The sequence below is a fragment of the Apus apus genome, chromosome 9 (assembly GCF_020740795.1).
Source record: "Apus apus isolate bApuApu2 chromosome 9, bApuApu2.pri.cur, whole genome shotgun sequence".
In the NCBI taxonomy this organism is placed as follows: domain Eukaryota; kingdom Metazoa; phylum Chordata; class Aves; order Apodiformes; family Apodidae; genus Apus; species Apus apus.
In genome coordinates this window covers 20298127-20317913 of record NC_067290.1, presented here as the reverse complement: position 1 = coordinate 20317913, position 19787 = coordinate 20298127, and the positions used below count along the sequence as shown (strand labels likewise).

At 43.6% G+C, this 19787-nt stretch overlaps 1 protein-coding gene across 1 annotated transcript in view; it reads right to left on the bottom strand.

Annotated features, from left to right (window-relative positions):
* The window catches only part of ITPR1 (inositol 1,4,5-trisphosphate receptor type 1), a 165916-nt gene that overhangs the window by 85083 nt on the left and 61046 nt on the right, over window positions 1–19787 (bottom strand). Inside the window, exons 20-34 of the mRNA XM_051627327.1 lie at window positions 18411–18662; window positions 16934–17075; window positions 15850–16003; window positions 15335–15522; window positions 13758–13896; window positions 12195–12253; window positions 10870–11031; window positions 10409–10579; window positions 9427–9492; window positions 8539–8676; window positions 6900–7025; window positions 6319–6519; window positions 4550–4801; window positions 3896–4021; window positions 3022–3150 (exon numbers count right to left, since the gene is read on the bottom strand). Coding sequence (XP_051483287.1) covers window positions 3022–3150; window positions 3896–4021; window positions 4550–4801; window positions 6319–6519; window positions 6900–7025; window positions 8539–8676; window positions 9427–9492; window positions 10409–10579; window positions 10870–11031; window positions 12195–12253; window positions 13758–13896; window positions 15335–15522; window positions 15850–16003; window positions 16934–17075; window positions 18411–18662 — 2305 coding nt within the window. The remainder of the gene's footprint in view (window positions 1–3021; window positions 3151–3895; window positions 4022–4549; window positions 4802–6318; window positions 6520–6899; window positions 7026–8538; window positions 8677–9426; window positions 9493–10408; window positions 10580–10869; window positions 11032–12194; window positions 12254–13757; window positions 13897–15334; window positions 15523–15849; window positions 16004–16933; window positions 17076–18410; window positions 18663–19787) is intronic.

The following is a 19787-nucleotide window of genomic DNA, read 5'->3' as shown; positions in this document are numbered from 1 at the left end:
GCTGTTCTTTGAAAAGACATATTTATGTTCTCCTAATTTTATGTTATTTGAACTGCATGACAGACATACAAGGTGTTCCTTGAACAAGCAAGGCTGGTCCTGACTCAAAGGAGGAACAATTGAAGTGGAACAAGCCATAACATGAAACAGCATGAGACAGGAGGAGGCTTGCATGGGAAGAAACGAGATGACAACGTGCAGCAGAAAGGACAGGGAGTGACCAAACCCAAAGGCAACAGGAAGGAGAGTGGGAATAGCCCTTTGCCTTGGGACACAGCAGCACCGGATCAAGTAGCAGCAGCTGCAGAACACCCTGCAGCATCTCAGGCTGGAAGGAAAATCCCACCAGGAGCAGTGATGTACACAGCCAGGTGGTCCACCGGGCTGTGCTCCTCAGATGGGAGCATTCCCAGTTATGGGCAAGAGTCCTGATAGGCAGAAAAAGGGAGAGGAACTGAGCTTTACCTTGGAGATGCAGAGGAAAGATGAACCTAGGATAGGACAGAACTATCAACTGTGATGGTAAAAGAGAGGTGAAATAAATTATTTCATCCTCTGGACAGAGAAACTAAAGAAAATCTGCTGACAAATAAAATCAACAGATCACTACAATGTGATGGTCAGGAAGTGTACTCAAATGCTGTAGGCAAAGATGACAATCAAAAGCATGACAGGGAGGAGAGAAGGGCAGAGCCCCAGGGTACAAGGCTGATTTGATCACAATTTCTCATTGTATTTTGATGAAGTTTTGACAAACTAGCAGGGAGGCTGATACCACAACAGTAGCTGACATTCTGAAGTCACATGAGGAGCCAGTGCTGGACTGCTCAGACTTGCATGAGTCAGGACAGAAACCTACTAAGACTGCTCAGCCCAAGCACAGCCCCTGCAGCTCCTTGTGCTCTCATGGGCAATGCCCACAGCTTGGAGCCAAGCTCCAGTGCAGCTCTGCTGCTTCTGTGTGATTGTCTCCTTGGCTGGCTGAGGAGGGCTGCCTGAGGCCACGGGAAGCAGGGCTGTGCTGGATGCTCAGCAGTTGGCAGATCAGGCTGGCTCCTGGTCATCCAGACACTGGTCAAACGCTTGTCTGACTCTGACTTAGGGTGGGCAAACTGTAAGCATCAGGGATACGGGTAGTCAGGGAAAAGCAGGAACACCACAGCTCGTATGGAACAGGAGGGAGTCTCTACCTGCTGCAGAGTCATGCAGCAGTGTTACACACACAGCCCTGGAGCCCTGCCCTCACCCAGGCAGCACACCACAATTAGCGTGCTTAGCATAAATTCTTTGATGAGGGACTGAAGCAACAACTTGCCAGATGCCCTTCATGGCCACTTCTGGGAACCAGGTGCCTCCTCACCTGCTGCCAGTTGCACTCAATTACAAACCTGGAGTTTGCCCTGTGAACAACTGCCTTTGGCATGCTGAGGTTGCATCAAGTTTCAACAACTACCAACTTCTGACAGGCCTGCCAGGCACCTGACCACTCCACCCACACTCCTCCCAGCAGGTTATTTATGAATACATCAATGATGTTATCTTTGTGCTGAAATACAAATATTAGGGCAGTGTCCTGACACTGCTGTTCTGCAGTGGGAATCTCTACCTTCTGTCACTTCACAAGTGTTCCAAGCTTCTCCTCCACTTAGTGAAACACAGCTGAGTGAAACACTAGAGTTTTTTTAATTTTTTCGTTTTTAAAGGAAATTAGAATCTTCCTATAAAAACATGTTTTCTTTAAGCTATCACCTCTGCACCCTCTGTAACGCAACACCCTCTCCTCCTGTCTGGAAAGCCTGCCACCAAAGCTTTATCTTCCTTCTTCATGGCACTCTGGAGTACATCCTTGCTGCCATGCTCCTGCTTTACCACAGCTCAAGAGCTGGCAAGGCAAGCTATTGCTGAGTAAAACTGTCTGTTTGGTTTCCTACACCTGCCCACAGCATCTTACTCAACTATACTCTGATGTAAGGCTGCAAAGAGACAACTAGAGCCCTTAGATGCAACTGCAGTACAACATATATTAAAAACATTTCCTTCATTTCTCTACTTGCAGTGTGATTTTCTCACCTGGAACCTGATAAAGATATGTAGAAACTCTCTCCCAAAGACACGTGTCATTGACATGAGCCATCAGTGTGTGCTGGAGCCCAGGGAGCCAAGTGCATCCTGGGCTGCATCAAAAGAAGTGTGGCCAGCAGGGCTAGGGAGGGGATTCTGCCCCTCTGCTCTGCTCTGGTGAGACCCCACCTGGAGTGCTGTGTCCAGCTCTGGTGGCCTCAGCACAAGAAAGATATAGACCTGTTGGAGGGGGTCCAGAGGAGCCACTGAGATGATCCGAGGGCTGGAGCAGCTCTGCTATGAAGACAGGCTGAGAGAGTTGGGGCTGTTCAGCCTGGAGAATAGAAGGCTCTGGGGAGACCTTATAGCACCTCCCAGTACTTGAAAGGGGTCTACATGAAAGCTGGGGAGGGGCTTTTCATTACAGAAGATACTGATAGGACAAGGGGTAATGCAGAGAAGATATTGATAGGACAAGGGGTAAACTGAGAGAAGGGAGATTTAGGTTAGATGTTAGGAAGAAATTCTTCACTCTTAGGGTGGTGAGGAACTTGAATGGGTTGCCCAGGAAGGCTGTTGATGCCCCATCCCTGGAGGTTTTTAAGGCCAGGTTGGACGAGGTTTTGTGCAACCTAGTCAGCAGACCAGGGTGGGGTTCCCTGCTCATGGCAGGGGGGTTGGAACTTGATGATCTTTAAGGTCCCTTCCAATCATAATGATTCTATGATCTTGGTAGTAGTACAGAGTTGAATCTACTAATTAATGTGACACTTCAGCCCCTCTTAAAAACATTTGTGCTGTGATCTATAAATCTTTTCACTTCTACAGCAAAAGAAAATCCTGGTCGCTAAAGAATACGTATCTGTTCCCCCATGACAAACTGGTAAATGGAACCAAAGTGGAATGAACATAATTGCTTTTGCAGCACATTTTTACTTTTCTGTCTCTACATTTTCCTACCTGCAGAGTAGTGCTCTGATCAGAGAATGGGGAACTGAAGAAAGTGGTGACTATGCTCATCACAATTTCTGTAACGTACTTCTCCAATATGGAGTCAGCGTGCTTTCTGTCGCTGGTGTTGTTACAAGCCTGCAAGACAATTCAATTCTTAGGTCAGAAGCAGCTCAACCAAGGCAGACTAATAAGTGTACCAGACTGGAATTCTTCATTTTGCACTGCTCTAGTCACAGCAATTCCCTGCCACAATGGTATTTATGACACTTGGATCTCTGGACTTCCAGCACACACAAAAGCAGAAGCTCAACGCTGCTCCTCTTTTCATGTGTTGGCATCTAGCATGTTTAGGAGGAAGGAAAAAAAACAGAGTGCCTTAGAGGAAAGAAAGTAGTTGGGTAGGGAGGACTTAGGTGTAATGCTTTCGTATGGGGAAATACTTGGAATCCTAGGCTAAAAGCCATATGGCCCAACAAATGCCAAGCTTGGAAAAAATTTGTCCTGACCTGCCAAAAATCACTGCCTATTGCTGGGGAAAGAGCTCACTACCCTGGCCAGAATAAGCAAGCCAGGTGGCAGAACAGAAAAAGGCATTAGACAAAAGAGCAGGGTGTGGGGCTTTTCTGAGGTTTGGTGGTGGGTTTTGGTTTGTGGTTTTGTTGTTGTTTTTTTTTTCTTTTGAAAAGGAAAATATTAATGTGTTCCATGGAATATGACTAATGAAACCCACAGGCATGAGGAAAAGAAGGCACATGTAAATCTGAAGGAACACAGTATTTTGGGTACTCATTGCCTCAATGCACTGTTATTCTTACTGCTCTACACTAAATAGGTTCATTTAAGCTTTTTAAACTCTGTTCCTAGATGCAGAAATCATTACCCGACAGATGTCAACCAAGAAGTTCTCAAAGAGCTTCCACATATGATTACTGGTGTAAATCTCTTTCATTTCTACTTCTGTGTCCACATAGCAATGATTCAAGAAGTTGATGTATGCGATTTTGACCTACAAAGAGAGGGAAAAAATTACCATTAAAAACTAAAAACCTGAATGGCATTATGAATTAATGTAATGTCACACTGAAACTGCTATATAAATAATTTGTAATTCTACCTCTTCCTTTTATTTAAGCACTAGTGAAATTTAATGCCATGAGTAGCAAGACACCATCCAATAAAAACCACCAAGATTACAGTAGACAAAATGTCAGCTTAGTAATCATTTCCAGTTCTGCAGAAGCATCTGTTCAAGGTTAGCAGCATACTCTATAAACCCCTCTGCCTCAAGAACCCTGCAGAACATGCACATACAGCACCCCCATTTTAAGGGCAAGAAAACAAGTATAAAAGGATTTAACTATCCAGATTCACTGGGTTGCTGACAGCAGAACCAGGGAAGGAATCCAGTTTCCCAGCTCACTGTTCACCTGTACCAACACCTATCCCAGACCAGACTCACTACTATCAAATCCCCTTCACCCAAAGCCAGCACATTTCAAACACATACAGGCCAGTGCCTCCCAAGAGCCCTCACCTCAGGTATGCAATCCTCGTGGGTTACTACCCTAACTATGTCATCCAAAGGAAGAAGAGAGTTGCATTTGATTTCTGTATAGACATTTTTGCCTTCTGTGCAGACAGCAAGCAGCTCTACTAAGTGGATGTGGTACATCAGGGGGCTGTTTTCATCCATCCGATCCCTCTCTGACCTCATCATTTGCACCAAGGTCTGGAAGGAGGCTCTGTCATTGTAGAACACTAGGACATCTTCTCCCGCATTCACCAGCTACCGAGAAAGGAAAAGATTCCATTAGCAGATCAAAGCCCCTGCACCTCCCCACAGCATCCTCCCCTCATCTGTGGGCTGACTGTTACGGTGAAAACCCCAATTAGCTTCTCTTTAGACACTTAAAAGAAGTGCAGCCCACCAAGTCAGCTGGGCATTCCTCTGGTGCTCCCTTCCTGGGACACAGGGCCCAAGTATGACATTTTCCTTTAAAGAATTTACCACTTCTGAACTGCTGAAGAACTTCAAAGCCAGTCCAACTGACTGCTTAGACAGAAGTTGTGCCAAGAAGCTTGTGACTTTCCATTGTGCTATTTTACTTCACGTCCATTGCCTCAGCTGACTGTCCAACCCAGCTCGCTGCAGACACGCCGTGCTGCTCAGAGAGAGGCCCCGGGGGCCGGATGGGAGGGCTGCAGCCCTCAGTCATTCCACCCTTCTGAACAAACATCATCAATTTTCCAAGGCTACCGAGTGACACGTTAAGTCACACACTGAAGATTTCTACCAGCTTCACAGTTGAGACCTGGATGACCACATTTCCAGAGCAGTTCAGACCTCCTGTGACTCCAGGAAGGGAAAGAGCTTGAGCAAAGTGAGACCTGCTCCAGCCTGGGCACTTCTGAGCACGCAGCTGGAGGGATTCGGGGCTGTCCTCCCACGGGGCTGGTGGCAAATAGGTAGATAAAATGCAGAAGGCAAGCCCTAAGGCAACCCCCTTTTCTCAGCAGCTGCTAAGCCCTGTGCCAGCCAACTGCTGAGCACCCTGCAAACTCGACTCCATGTCGAGAAGCTCACAAAACCATTTTTGAGCTGAACGACAAAACATGGAAGGCCTTTGATCAGTTTAATAAAACTGAGACACAGAAGCCAGAGCTTGACAAATCTGATCCTCGGGCTCCCCCTGCTGAGGAGGCTAATAAAAACTCTCATCAGTCTTGCAGACTGGCTGCCAAACAGATCAAGTGCAATACACAACTTAGAGGGATTTATTTCCCCTGCTCTTATCTCTCCCCTCTATCCCAACACCCCAATTTCCCAGTTACCTACACACCTAAACTTCTGAAGGCCCTCAGACTTCTCCCCTTTCAACACTGTAACAGCTGACTAGGTAGGTCATGGTAAGAGAAGAAATTCAGATCAAAATACTCCCATGGTAAAATTTTCCTTCTGCATAAGCGATCTTGAAATTAAACTATTTCTCTTCTAGACAGTTTTGCTAGAGAAAGGCACCCTTTCTTCGTAAGCCCACCTACGTGCTGCTGTGTAGAAGCCTGGAAAGCAACTTGTAAGTATCATTAATAACTGACCACTTGTTACACCCCTGGGTAAAGGGCCCAGAAACCTTCTGGTCACAAAAAGCCTGTGCCTCCTGGGAGCTGCATGCTCTTTTTGCACAGTGAGAGCTAACTGTCAGCTTCTTGGCAGTCCCAGAAGCGAGAGGATCAATTTGTCATTTTCACCAAATGGTATGTGAAAACTTCTGTTCAGACCTTGCAAATCTCTGCAGCTCTCACCTCAGCCATTACCATATCTTGGCATTTCTTAATGAATTTTCCTTCCGCCTTGACGATCGTCTGCAGGAACTTGATGTACTGAACGTTCCTGCCGTGTGTTTCGATACAGTGGACAAAGTGTTGAACAACGCGCTCGTTAATCTCGCTGCAAAGCTGGAAGTTGTTCATGAAAATGTGCTGCATTGTTACTGCTTCCAGAATCTGATGGAGGGGATGAAAGAAAGAAAGAAATTAGAAAATAAACAAACCACCGAAGCCACACAGAGGTCAGGATAAAGTCAACACTCCTGCAGGGTGCAGGACTGAAAAGAACCTTCCCGGGGACCTAATCTTTCAACACAACTGATCGTATCTAAGCCTATTTTTCAGTCCACTTCAGCCTCTTGAACTTTCTACACTTAAATGAACCTAAACAAACAGATCTTGCCAACTTTTGATGTTTTAGAATGAAAACAAAATGTGACCCCTTCAGCCACTCTTGCATCAGAACATGCCCAGAGGCGATCACCAAGGACATCCATTTTCTCTTCTTAATAAAACAAAATAAAATAAAATAAATCATGGCATGAGGTTACTCTTACCCCTGGGTTAAGGAACAGGTTTATGTGCTTGTGCAGCAATGCCTGGTTCTGTTGATTCCCAGCACAGAAGTTCTGTAAAAACTCGTGTGCGAGCTTCATTATCTCCTGCATCCTCGTGTCTTCAGCCTGTGATTGCAGGACAAATCAGATGGGGTTAAGAAGAATCTGAAGGTTCACTTTCAGGTGAGTGCTGGATGAGCTGCAGCTCCAGCTCTGCAAGGGAACTGTCACGTCTCTCTCATCCTCCAAAGAAAAACAAACCTCCACCCAGTTCACAGACATTAGGGATGAGTTTGGCCTGCTTCACAGTTTTAAAGATCATCAAAAATAAAGACCATAATAGAAATTACAGTAGTTTATTCTCTAAAATTACACACTACATGGCCAAGCCTGCCAACAACGTGCTTTAGTCACTTTTACACTTCTGAACATATCAGTACAGTGGCCAAACCACACATCATCACCTTGGGGCTATGCAGGAAAATTGCCATGTTCCTCTGAAATGCATTTCAGCAGTGACAGAGAGGTAGCTGATGGCAAAGGGGAGATGGAAAGTTAGCATTGCAACAGTGAAGCTCGATTTATATTTACTGGAATCTGCACACTCCTTGCATGCTTCCAAGTACAGTTCAGGAATCAGTGCCTTTCCTCTGACATAAGTGTGGATTCCCAGTCCACTGATGGTATAAAAAGCAGTTTGGAAATTACTGTCTGCTTTTGTTTTTAAGGAGTTTCATATACTTCAAATTGTGAAACACCTTCCATGCTGCTTGTCCAATATGTGTTCACATTGTATGGGACAGAAAGGTGACAAGAGGTGTTGGAGGGTGTTTTTGGCACAATTTTTTTTAGCAAAATATGAAGCAAGACAGCATGAGACTTAGTTGAACATTAATCAAAGCTACTGTCTAGAATTACTGGTTCTCAGAAACCTGTAGAGTTTGGAACAAGGGACAGCAGAGTGACAGGGAATGTGAAGAGCTCTGTCACCTATGGTAAAGTACCTGTCATATGTGACTAATGGGCAGCCAACGCATGAACCCACGTTGTGCTTCATCAGCACAACGTGGTGCTGGGCCAGCTCAGACCCTACAGCAACCCAAAGTGCACTTCACACCACTGACATACTGCACCATGATATGGCCAATTATGAACAGCAGAGCTCGCCTGGAGAGCCAGCTGGACTGTATTCATTTCTAAGGGAGAGAACGGGGCTCTACAACTGGGGGAGGGACGGTGTCTAAGTACTGGGCTGACCTGCTGATAAACCCCATGGGGGACCAGGCACCCTTGTTTCCCTTAGTGTTCCCAAGGTGACTGTCCCACGGCCAACTCATGGCACTAATAAGGGTCTTGCTCCCACAGACACAGCTTAACTTCAAGGCAGCACACACCTCCCATGAAAAGCTGAGAGCTCTTACACTGAGCTACTATGGACAAACACTTCTTCAGGAATTAGTGTATTCTAATTAGTATATTCTAAGACTTATGTAAAGCTTATGTAAGCTCCCTGTTATTTTTGAAGTGTGGATATTTCATAGACTACAAAGCTACACAAAACCCAACCAAGATTCAGGGGAGGTATTAAAAGCCTGTTAATGTGCCATGAAGCCAGGCAACCGACATACAGAGACCTAACCTTTTCATAAGGGATCTGCAGTAGCTCCAGCACCACTGCATGAGCTCCCATGTTCCTCAGAAGTCGCTGCTGCTGCTTCCGGCTCTTCCTGACCGAGGCCCCCTCCTGAACACAGAGCTTGCTGAGCCGCAGCAGGATCTGGAGAAGAGACTCACTTCAGTGCTGAAATTCAGGGGTTCATTTCAAAGCATGCCAGGTGGCTCTCAGAGAGGAGCATCAGGGAAGAAAGGATCTGCATGGACCAGAGTAGCTCTAGGGAGCAAAGCCAGGTTTTGGGGTCTCAAGATGAGGAGTTAGGGTCTGGTTGCTCCTGCAGCACCAGTAGAGGTGCAAAAGGACCAAGCTAGAAGTGAGAGGTACTAGGGAATGTAGGAGCAGAAAGCAGTTATGGTGTCTGCTGCCCATCAAGCAGCAGCCATGACATCCCTCACCACCCCTTCAGGAACACACAGCCAGCACAACCTTGTGCCTCTTGGCTCAGGCAAGGGAAACAGTTAGGGGCCTGGGCACCATTCACAACATGACTTAAAATTAAATTTCAACAGCTTAGTGGGTTTGAGTGCAAGGTTCTCAGGACAGGACAAATTAAATAGCTTCTCCACTTGCTTACTGCCTATGAAGCCTTTAACAATATTTTTATTGTGTTACCACTGAAACAGCAGCAAAATGTCACATTTCTCACTAATCCATTCTTAAGGAAGGAGTACACATGTCACGCTTATCGTACTCCTGGCTTCTCATTCAAGCTGGGATATGTTATTACTCAGCAAATAGTTTCCACAATGGAAGTGACTCAGACTTTCCTGGGTGCCTCCCTCTGACTGCAGCTCTCCAGAGCTGTGTTACTCATTTACACTTCCATTTAACTATCAAGGAGCAAAGTTTTACCTCTTTTACTACACGGTAGTTGTAGCTGCTGGTGCTTTCAGGCTTTTGGGACTTGCTGTGACCTTCCTGAGGATAAAACCAGACCATTTATTAGTAGCTTATACTGCTGCCTACATGAAGGCTACAATGACTGTTCTAGGATAGTTCCTGGTCTCTTCCTGGAAACGAGTGTCATTCTTCAGTTTTTTGAGCCTCAGAAAAATACACAGAATTATCCTGTCAAGTCACATTGACCTCTATAAACATCAGGTGATTTTAGAGACCGCAACATCCTGTCCTTTTCTTTGCTTGTCACATTGTTTGTAACCAAGTCTTCCCTCAAAAAACTTGTTACTTTCTCTCCCTCTCTACTATTATTAAACTGTCATTGCACAGACATCAGCACCACTCACAAGGAAAGTAACAATCACTTTTATTTATTTCCAACAATAAACGTTCATAACATTCAAAAGTTCTTGAATTCCCTCACCCAGTCTCTTCTATTTGACTCCAGAGTACACAGAGGAAAAGGTGTTTAATTAGTTCTAAGGCAGATGTGTGTGCCAAGAAAGTCCCTCATTATCAGGCACAGATAAAGCACCATTCTCTTCTGGTATTTAATCACAGTGCCATGATTCAAAATGCATGAACAGCTCACAGCTCTGCCTTTGCACGATTTGAGGTACTTTCCATCATACAAGACCCATGCAATTTGTCAGTGCTGAACAGACACAGCTCAGGAGCCAGAGCAAACCCAAACCAGCTGCTCTGTTAGAGCCTAAAGATGACACTTCAGTGGCTGCTAACCCCAGACAGTTTCCACCTGATACTAATTGGCATCAACTAGCTCAAGTTCTCCTCTTATTCTTGCCTTCATCCAAAAGCAACAGCCTCACCAGGATATGCAGTGTGCTGAAAAGGTGGTTTTCTGTAACATTTCTGCAAACAGTTACATTTTCATAAAATACTGACACATGAATTTGTGCAAATACAACCTCATTACCTCTTTTTTCTTGTGTTCATTTTCACCTTGCACTCCATCCATAGTCTCATCAGGACCTTGGCCTTTGTACACCCAAAGCTCTGATTTTTCCACAATTGACCTCAGCTGGTCCAGATCTTGTTTTATCTGCTTGTAGTTGTCAACATCTTGGCTGGTAACAAGCAGTTGAACCTTACATGAATGCAATACATTAGTTACACAGACTGATTGGTTCTAGCTGCAATAGATACATTCAGATGAGGAACAGCACCCTTCATACACACACACAAAATCATGAAATGGTGAAGGTTGGTAGGGACCTTAAAGATCATCAGGTTCCAACCTCCCTGCTCATAGCAGGGACACCTCCCACTAGACCAGGCTGCAAAAAGCCTCATCCAACCTGGCCTTAAACACCTCCAAGGAGAGGGCTTCCACAACCTCCCTGGGCAACCTATTCCAGCACCTCACTACCCTCATACCTGCTTAAAAGCTTGAAGGACTTCTTGTCTCTGACTGAAGTGCCGGAAGAGTAGCTGAAGTGCTCCAGACACCAGAGGAGGATAATCGTGCATTGTTAAATGCAACAAAACTCTGAGAAATGTTCTGCCCCCATGATCATCCAAATCCAGTGGTGTGTTCTCCTCACTGAAAAGAGAATGTAGAGTTAAGTAGAATACTAGGCTGAATGTCCCAGAAAGTTCTTAAGTCCAATCCATGGTAGCAGGAAACTTTCTTTTTAAGTAAGGGGAAAATTTATCAAATCAAGTGCTATCTTGAGACACTGAAAGGTTTTTTTATGTACTAATAGGAAGGCTATTAAAGACTCTCACTAATCATGGTTCATGCTGCTTACACTATCCAACTCACATTTTTCAGGGTCAAACTATGCCAAAATATTTGTCCCTGTGTCAGCTTCACCCTGTCGCTCAAATAATTCTTGCCCATTTCTGGTACTGATCTCAGTATTTATGACATAAAACCCTACCTCTGTAGTCAGGTTGCAATGCTAAGTATGTCAAGCACTCGAAATCCTCCTCTTCCCTCTCTGTCCCCTGTACCTCTTTTCCAAGCATGAGAGCTCATGTTGCATGTTTTGGTTTTTTTTCAGTACCCCCTGAATCTTTTCCATATCCTGCTTCCAACTAAGTTCACAGGCTTACATTCAAAATTCTGGTGATTAATTCTGTAAGTGAATCTCTCTCTCCCCTTTGGTCTTCATTTAAGGAATCAGTTATCTTAGGTTTACAGAAAACAACTGTAGCTCTGAGCAGCTTAAGGACAAGCTCAAGTACTCGAAGCCTGTCACTGACTTGCTGTTCTATGATTTAAGGAAGGATGGAAGCTGCTCTGGAGAGTATGGAAGGCACAGCTTGCTTTGTTCTGTCATGCATGTGCAGTTTAATGCAAATGAATTACACAAAAAAAGGATGGCTTGGCTCAATATGTCTCCATCTCAGCAGAAATCCCAATACTTGCCTACACAAACTTTTCCACTTTAGATTTTTATTGCAGCATTCAGCTTAGATGCACTAAGCCTCCACCTTGGCTTTCACCCACTCCAGTGAAGCCCTCCCATGAAGGTCTTTCTGGCTGAAGGATCTCTGTTCCTTATCTGTGGCCTGTAATCCAAATGGACACTACTTTGAGCTGGATCAAAGGCATTTCAGGGAAATGAAGCTTGGATAACTGCGGCAGCTGTGTCCAATCGTTTCCCAGTTACCACCTAACTTGCAACCCCAGTCCCTGAGAGCTGCAGCCTGGGGACTCCTGAGCTACCTCTCGATTAGCACTAGGGAAGAGATACTTTCCTTCCACCAAAGATCCCCTCAGCTTGTTCTTCAATATGTTCAAAGTCCAGGGCTCCTGGGAAAATAAACAAGGTAAATACGTTATGACAGAGTTGCACCAAAGATGTTTTGGCAGCCTAAAAATATTTTAAGCAGCAAGTGGTGATGTAGATGTAAGAGAGGGGGTCATAACAAGCTGAAAGGAACACAGAGATTACTGAAGCAACCTGCTAAGATAACATAAGACAATAAATTAACCTGTTCTCCACTCACAAATTAAACTGCCTAACAATCTCAGCAACACCCAAGCTTATTCCTCTTTTGCCTATGTTTAGACTGCTCCAACATCATTGCAGGACACTTGGGATCTGATATTATTCAGAGGGGTATCTGCAGGAAACACCAAGCTTCAGCCTTGAGCAGTTCTTAAGTAAAAAAAAAACAGCAATAACAGCAATGTCCCTCTGGCTCAACAGACAAAAAGGTCTTTGCATTTTTCAGTGCAAGGTATATATTCTGACATGGGCAATGACCAATATACTGCAATTTAAAAAAAAAAAAATGGTAAAACAGACTTTGAGCTCTCAGTATTTCACAAAGATTTGCAGAAGGGAACAGAAAGAGAGCACAGGGATTTTACATCCTTGCCAGAAATGTTTACCCACTTTCTTTCAGAGCTCAACTCACAGAAAGAGCTCTGGCTCTCCCCACCAGCCCCGTTCGAAGGCCCTGGCATCCCGGGGACTGCTGGACAGGCAGCCCAAGAAAAAAGTAAACACATCCTCTTTGAAGTGAGATCAAAAGAAACAGTCTCCTCCCTTTGAAGACTTCACATCTAAACCACATTTTTCTTATCTCTCTCCTTTGCATCTAGAGATACAGTCCCCAAAATGAGGAAGAAAAGCTGTTTGATGCCTAATAAGCTGCACTTTTAAACTTGTTATTCCTACACAGTAGAGGACCTGACTGCAGGACACTTTTTTCCTTGGAAAGTGATACAGCAATTAACAACACCCCCTCTAACCACTCCACTGACTAACCTGCTTTCAATTAAGAACATTACTGGACATAAGCTCCTCAACAGTTTATTTTACAGCCTTGTCTAGCAGCACTGAGATACAGACACCTCCAGATGTCTTGCCTTCCTGTAATACCTTTGGAAAAGAGAAATTTGGGTGGATAGAGGCATCAGGCTGGAGGGAAGGGATGGAGGAAATCAGGTAACTCTGGGGACCCTTTTCCTTCACCTAGAAACATTAGTAGAAAAGATTTGAGATCGACGACACATCACACATGATACTGCTTATTTCAAGTTTTTTTTTTAAAGGATGCATCTCAAGCTCTTGGTCACACTTAACACTGGAAACAAGTAGAAGCAAGTACAAATACATCCTGGGTTTTGCTTGGGGTACATGGAAATGATTCCTACTCCATTATTCCTGCTGCTAACAGGGCACTCTGCCTTAGTGGGACCATTCATATGCCAAAACAATAACATTACTCAATTATCCAATTAGCACCTCTAAGGTTAAAGAGTCTCCTCTAATCCACACAAACTCATTGTTGGCAAAATAACTAACCTGGTACATTAGCTGACATTTCTTGGCTACTGCTTCCAGTGGGTGATTCTGACATCTGGGCGTTGCTTTCATCAAATTCATGTTTAAATATACAAAGTAGGCAGGAGATTCTGTAGTCCAACCTTACATTCAAAATAAACTGAGATACAGAAGTAGTAAATATGTTGAAATAACTTGCCTATTTCCAGCACATGTACAATTTACACAAGATAAACACAGCAGACATGTGGCTTTAACTTGAAGAAGGGTACATAAATGGCTCTTTTTAAAATCCTCAGAATTCAGAATTATTTTTTTTTTTTCAGTGATTTCAACCAGCATGTGATAGACACACAGTAATAAATGCTTTTGAGTATAAGATTTTGGCAGTTTTGATCCTTCATTCTTGCCTGGTGTAGGCATCCTCACCTTGACACCCAGAGAGGGAAAGCAGGGTTTCTATCTCTGTTCTGAGACAAGGAGGAAGGGGACAGACCAGAGCTGCAGTGAAAGAAGTTGGACGTGAGCTGCCCAGAGCCTGGCTGCTGCCTAAGGCTGCCAGCTCAGCTGGGCTGGCCCAGCCAGGGAAACCCCCAGCATCACAGGGACCACCTTCTCAGTGGTCTTCCTCCCTCTTAAGGGAAGTACAACACAGAGAACATTTGTGGCTGTCTCAGATTAAGGAAAAATGCTTAATGCTGGTTTTAATAGGTGACAGTAGCAGGGGGAAATACTGGCACACTACAATATTCCATCGCACATGCCAGGCCATAAGAGATGTTCTGGCTTTAACTAAAATTAGCAGTAGTGGAAGGAAGTGAATCAAGCCTCCCCTACGTGCTGCACCTGCTGCTGAGGGGAAGGGCACAACCTCACCCCCAGCTAGGAGCGAAGCCTCCCCGGGCCCAGGGAAGGCTCAGCAGGGCTTTCCTGCTGCTTCATCTGCCTCCGCCCACCAGGCTCTGCCAGCATTCTGGCCTCTGTCAACTTGCCCATGAAGATCCTGAGCAGAAAAGGGACTTAGACACTGAGGGAGGGAAGAGGGATTTCAAAGCAGTAAGTTTGCAGCAACATCTAGATCAAGGCAGCGCTGTGGAAAAGTGATAAAACTTTTTTCTTTGTGTCCCAAAGACTTAGGAGGGAACAAATGAGAAAAGCCAGAGGGAGATGGAAGAGACAGCAAGGCTGGCAAACAGGCACACATAGAACACAATTCAGGCTGATGGGTGCATGAGGAGGAGTCTCAAATATCTTCCCCTTCCCCGGGACACTCAGTAATGGCTCTGAGTCTTCAGGGCCATCCTGTAGAGGCAGTGAGGTGGAAAACAAGCTCTCCACTTCAGCAAGTGAGATATTTATAAATCTCTGGCCAATATGCAGATGCCTATTACAAACTCATTCCTATAAAATTGTTTCAAGCAAGGTATAATATTGACACATGCAAGTTGAGTGCTGCATGCCTGGAAAAGTCACCCTTGTAACACCTTACCAGTTTAACAAAGGCACAAACATGGCAGGAGTGAATTCCAAGGCAGCATGGCAGTACAGTAATGCTTAAAGAGAGCACAAGATGCTACACTGATTTGTGTTTCTAGTACCTGAAGTATTTCAATGATCTTCAGCTTTGTGTCCATTACCAGGATGTCTTCTTTCTCTGGTTCACTCTGCTTGACGTTGCCCTCAGGAGCAGCAGCAAGTGGGGTCATGGGCAAGAACCCACCACCTCTGAGCACCACCTGGGTCATCAGCTCACCAACTCCATGGATGGATCTCATCACATTGCTCCCTTCAGAGAGGCAGGCAAACAAGTAAGATTATGATGGTGTAATGGCACTACACTAACAGAGCAAGGACCTTCCACATCCTATTAAAAGGAGTTGTCTCAACATTAAACAAGGCCAGGTGAAGACCTCGATTCCTGGAACAGATGGAAGTCATCAGAAGCACTGCAGTACTTTCATAAAGCCCCTGGCCTCTTCCTCTTTCATCCTAGGCATTGCTGAGCTGTACCAAGCCATAGACAGAGAATCACAAGATTTCAAATCCACATGGACATTTTGAGATGAAATAGAAATTACCAAAGAATGATCTGTTCTGCCAGTTCCAGCCTTACCTTTACTCTCCTCGCCTTTTGCCATCTTGGTGATAGGAAAGATGGTAGTGATGTGTACACAGTCTAATATAGCAAGGAGGATTTTGGTTAGTCTGAGGAGGTCACAGAAGTTGTAGAAACCAAAATATATCAGATTTCTGGCTAAGTTGACAACCTACCGAAATAAAAATAAAAAGCCTGATTAATACTAATCGCTTTGCTATGACAACCAAGTTGTCTTAGCACAGTGAAAAGATGAAGAACCTGGCTGTGAGTCATGATCTTATCATAATACCTGAATTACTTAAGACTGCATAGTTCTGCATTTTATCAGAAAGTTTTATATTTGCCTATAAATACTGCAGTGCCTGCAGTAGCAGCCTGTACCTGCAGCTGATAATCTACAGCTACAAAATCACACCATGTGTCTCATGACAGAAAAGGTAAGATGGGACGAGACCAGAGGGAAGGTACAGATGCTTTTTATGGTTCTGACTTCCAAAAAAAAAAGCTTACTGCTACCAAGTTATAGTTTCCCCACAAATCACGCACATGCTCTGCTTTAAGATTCACACAAGAATCTCACATATAGTGCAAATATTTAATGTAGTCCCATTAAGTTCTCTTAATATTTTTAAAAAGGAAGTATCACACATTTTATCAAATTAATGGGAATACTCTTACATGTTATTTGTACAGACTATTTTAACAGGTCAGTAAGTCACAGGACACAACTGTTTTCTTCCTGAGTAATACTGTAAGCTCTAGAGGCTATCTGTGCATGTAGACAGTGTTTAGCCTTTGAGAATATTTATTCCAGTAAAGCTTGTCTTTGCAATGACAATGATAGCACAAAAAGTAAACAGGGCTGCTGCAAATCTAAGACAAGTTCACATTCATTAATTGTATTTCAAGAACTATCACTGTAAACTGCCACAAGCTTCAGTGGAGTTGCTTGCATGAGGAGAAAGAAAGTACACGAGAAAGTAGGAGCCTGCTGAGGCTCAGCACTCACTAATTACTTGCCAATCTACCTGGTATGGAAAAAGGTACCAACATTCCATACAAAAAAAGAAAAAGCATAAAATCAGAACTGGATAACTACCTCAAAAGTGAGCTTATTTTTTTCTTTGTCAGAGAAAGGGAACCTCTGACACACCACATCTCTTAAATATTCCTCTACAAATTCCATTGTTTGTGCAAATCTCTCCTTAATTTCATCTTTGGAAGTTCCACTGCTATCATAGCTGAAGAGGAAAAAACAACAAAACAAAACAAAAAAGAAAACAAAACACAAAACTTAGCATGCAAATACACAGGGCTCTCTTCTCTCAATACAATTTTTCATTGGTTTGTCAAAAGCTAAGAAAAGTTAAAAGCTGTTAAATAATTTACCCAAATGAGGGAGTCAGGAAGCTGACACCATAATTTCCTGGCTTTTGCTGTTTTATCCCATGTGTTCATTTTGCACTATTTTAATATGTCTGAGGAAAACAAAAAAAAGCTAATTTTGTCCCAATAAATGAAAAAAGAAACCCTTATTATTTTGGTGGAAACAATGACAAGCTGTGTACAGCACTGAGACAAACGGATGTGGCCAAGAGATGCTGACTCTGGATGCTATTTTCCTCCAAATAAAAACAATATCTATGCAAAGTAGGCATTAATTTTCTTAATACAAATTCTAGGTTTGCTTCTCAGCGTGTGCCGAGAGCATCCAGAAAAGACAACCCCACCACCTTCCACTACTTTTGTTTTCCTCTCTGATCACAGATCAGTGTTTAGTCTCTGCCAGAGCTGAAGCCATTTGGTTTTCTATTTTGGCACTTATTGTTGAATATGATCTACTGCATCTCTCTCAGTGAAGAAAACCAGACCAGCGAGGAGGGGAGGGAAGGACAAGTAAGAAACCACTAATATTTAGGATGGATTTTAAATGTTCATTTTCTCCAACTGAAAGAACTGAGTTCTGAACAGCTGAAGTACTATGAATTCTAAATTATTTGTACTAGAAAGAGTTAATACAAAGCTACAACCAAGAATCACGTTTCTAGTCTAGCTGTGATTTTGTATACATTTTTCACCACCATATCAAGGGTATTTTCCATTGGAGGTTAAAGAACACAGCTGTCTCCAGCCCATCCCTTGTTTCATTGTCTGTCCCCTTGATTTTGCTTGTGATTGTGTGAGCTACTGGATGGACCATCTGCCCTGAAGAGTCTGTACTCTAATCAAATAAAGCAGGAGGAAAAACGAAACAGCCCTCCCTTGCCTTCCCTCCCCAGGGCTAGGTCACACCACCCAAAGAAGAGAGAGACCAGCACTGTGATCACTGTGTTTTGGAGACAAACCCCCACTGCCTCACAGCTTGCACCAGGCAGACAGGAAGGTTGGTTTCTTCTCCAAAAGGTTCTCTCCAACAAACACGACAGGCAAGGAAAACTACAGGGTTTGAATGTTGTCAAGATTTTTAATACTTATCTTTATTCTTCTTAAACAGAAACTGCATTAAAACTGGGTTTGTTTTAAAGAGTCAAGAGCCATGTCATTTCCTTTCCCACACCACCCCAGCAAGTACTTACTCATCAATAGCAATCTCAGAAGGTATTTCAGACCACAGCCGGGCGTACTTGACTGGTGTCACTTGCTCCTGGGGGTCCCGATCAACGTGCATGTGCAGCATCAGGCGGCAGAACGACGCCCTCAGGTCATAGGGCAAGTTCTCGTCAGACATGCAGCGCAGGATGAGGTCCACATCCAGCTGGCCAGAGATCTCATTTATGGCCAAGTACTGGCGATCAAGGCACATTCTTGCAAAGAGGTTTAGCTGGTATCTTTAGGGGGGAAAAAACAAACCTCTTACACTTTGATTTCCAGAAAGGTCCACTGGGTACAGCACTGACAGGCTCCTACGCATTAACAGAATGCATCTGGTATTTTCCAGTGACACAGTCAGTACTTACTATGGAAAGAATAAAGTGCTTATCTAACACTAGTAAAAGGTAACGCACTGGAAGAATAAAAGGAGTCATCACATTTTCCTAAGAACTACGTAGAATTAAGTAATGCTGTTTATGAAAGGTACAGAACTCAGCCTCAATACTGTGGAAGAGCAAACCCTTCTTACTGATGCTGCAGCCACAGTTGTTCACTGAGGCAACACCACAGATGCACTACAGAATCACTAAAAATCAGGTACCTGATTAAACAACTACTGAGCTCTGCTCCCCCCTTCAGTGAAAAAAAGCTGGTGAAGAAAAACTAAACCTAATTCCTAAGCTTTTCAGTCCATAAACCAAAAGCAAACAACTGGCAGTGAAGTTACGCACATTCAACAGACTGACAATTAATCATTAGTCATAAAGCACATGTCCAACATTCATGAGTGTGCAAAGAGGCTTGTGTTGAAGAGTGTCAACTGTGAGGTTTCCTAAAGAAATGAACATTCAATTGAAAGCAGACTCCTTTTCACTCTCAACATTCCTCATGGGAATTTAACTAAACCATATCCTAAACCCCTGTTTCAAGAATGTCTATAATGTAGATTAAAAATAATTAACACTAATAATTCTATTTTAAAACAAGCGCAAGAAAAATCTACTTTGAAAGCAGATACAAGTTTTTAAAATATATACAAGAGGTCTCCTTTTGAGTTCAGCCCTACAATAGGCTCAAATAAAAATAGGTATTAGGAAGTCTACTGCAAGAACCATTTCAAAGGAAGAGATAATGAAAATAAGATAAATATAAAAAAAAAACCAAAAAAAAAAACTAGTTATACTTTCTGCATCAGCTCAACTGAGTCCATCAAACTACTCTCAGAAGTTTATAACCCAGACACAAGAATTTGGTCTGGGCTGAAACCTGATCTTACACTATGCCAAGAACTTGGTGTCTTGTCAAGTCATCTGGAAACATTGCTTCATGTTAGAAACTGCTAAAAGCATAGCTTGAGCCCT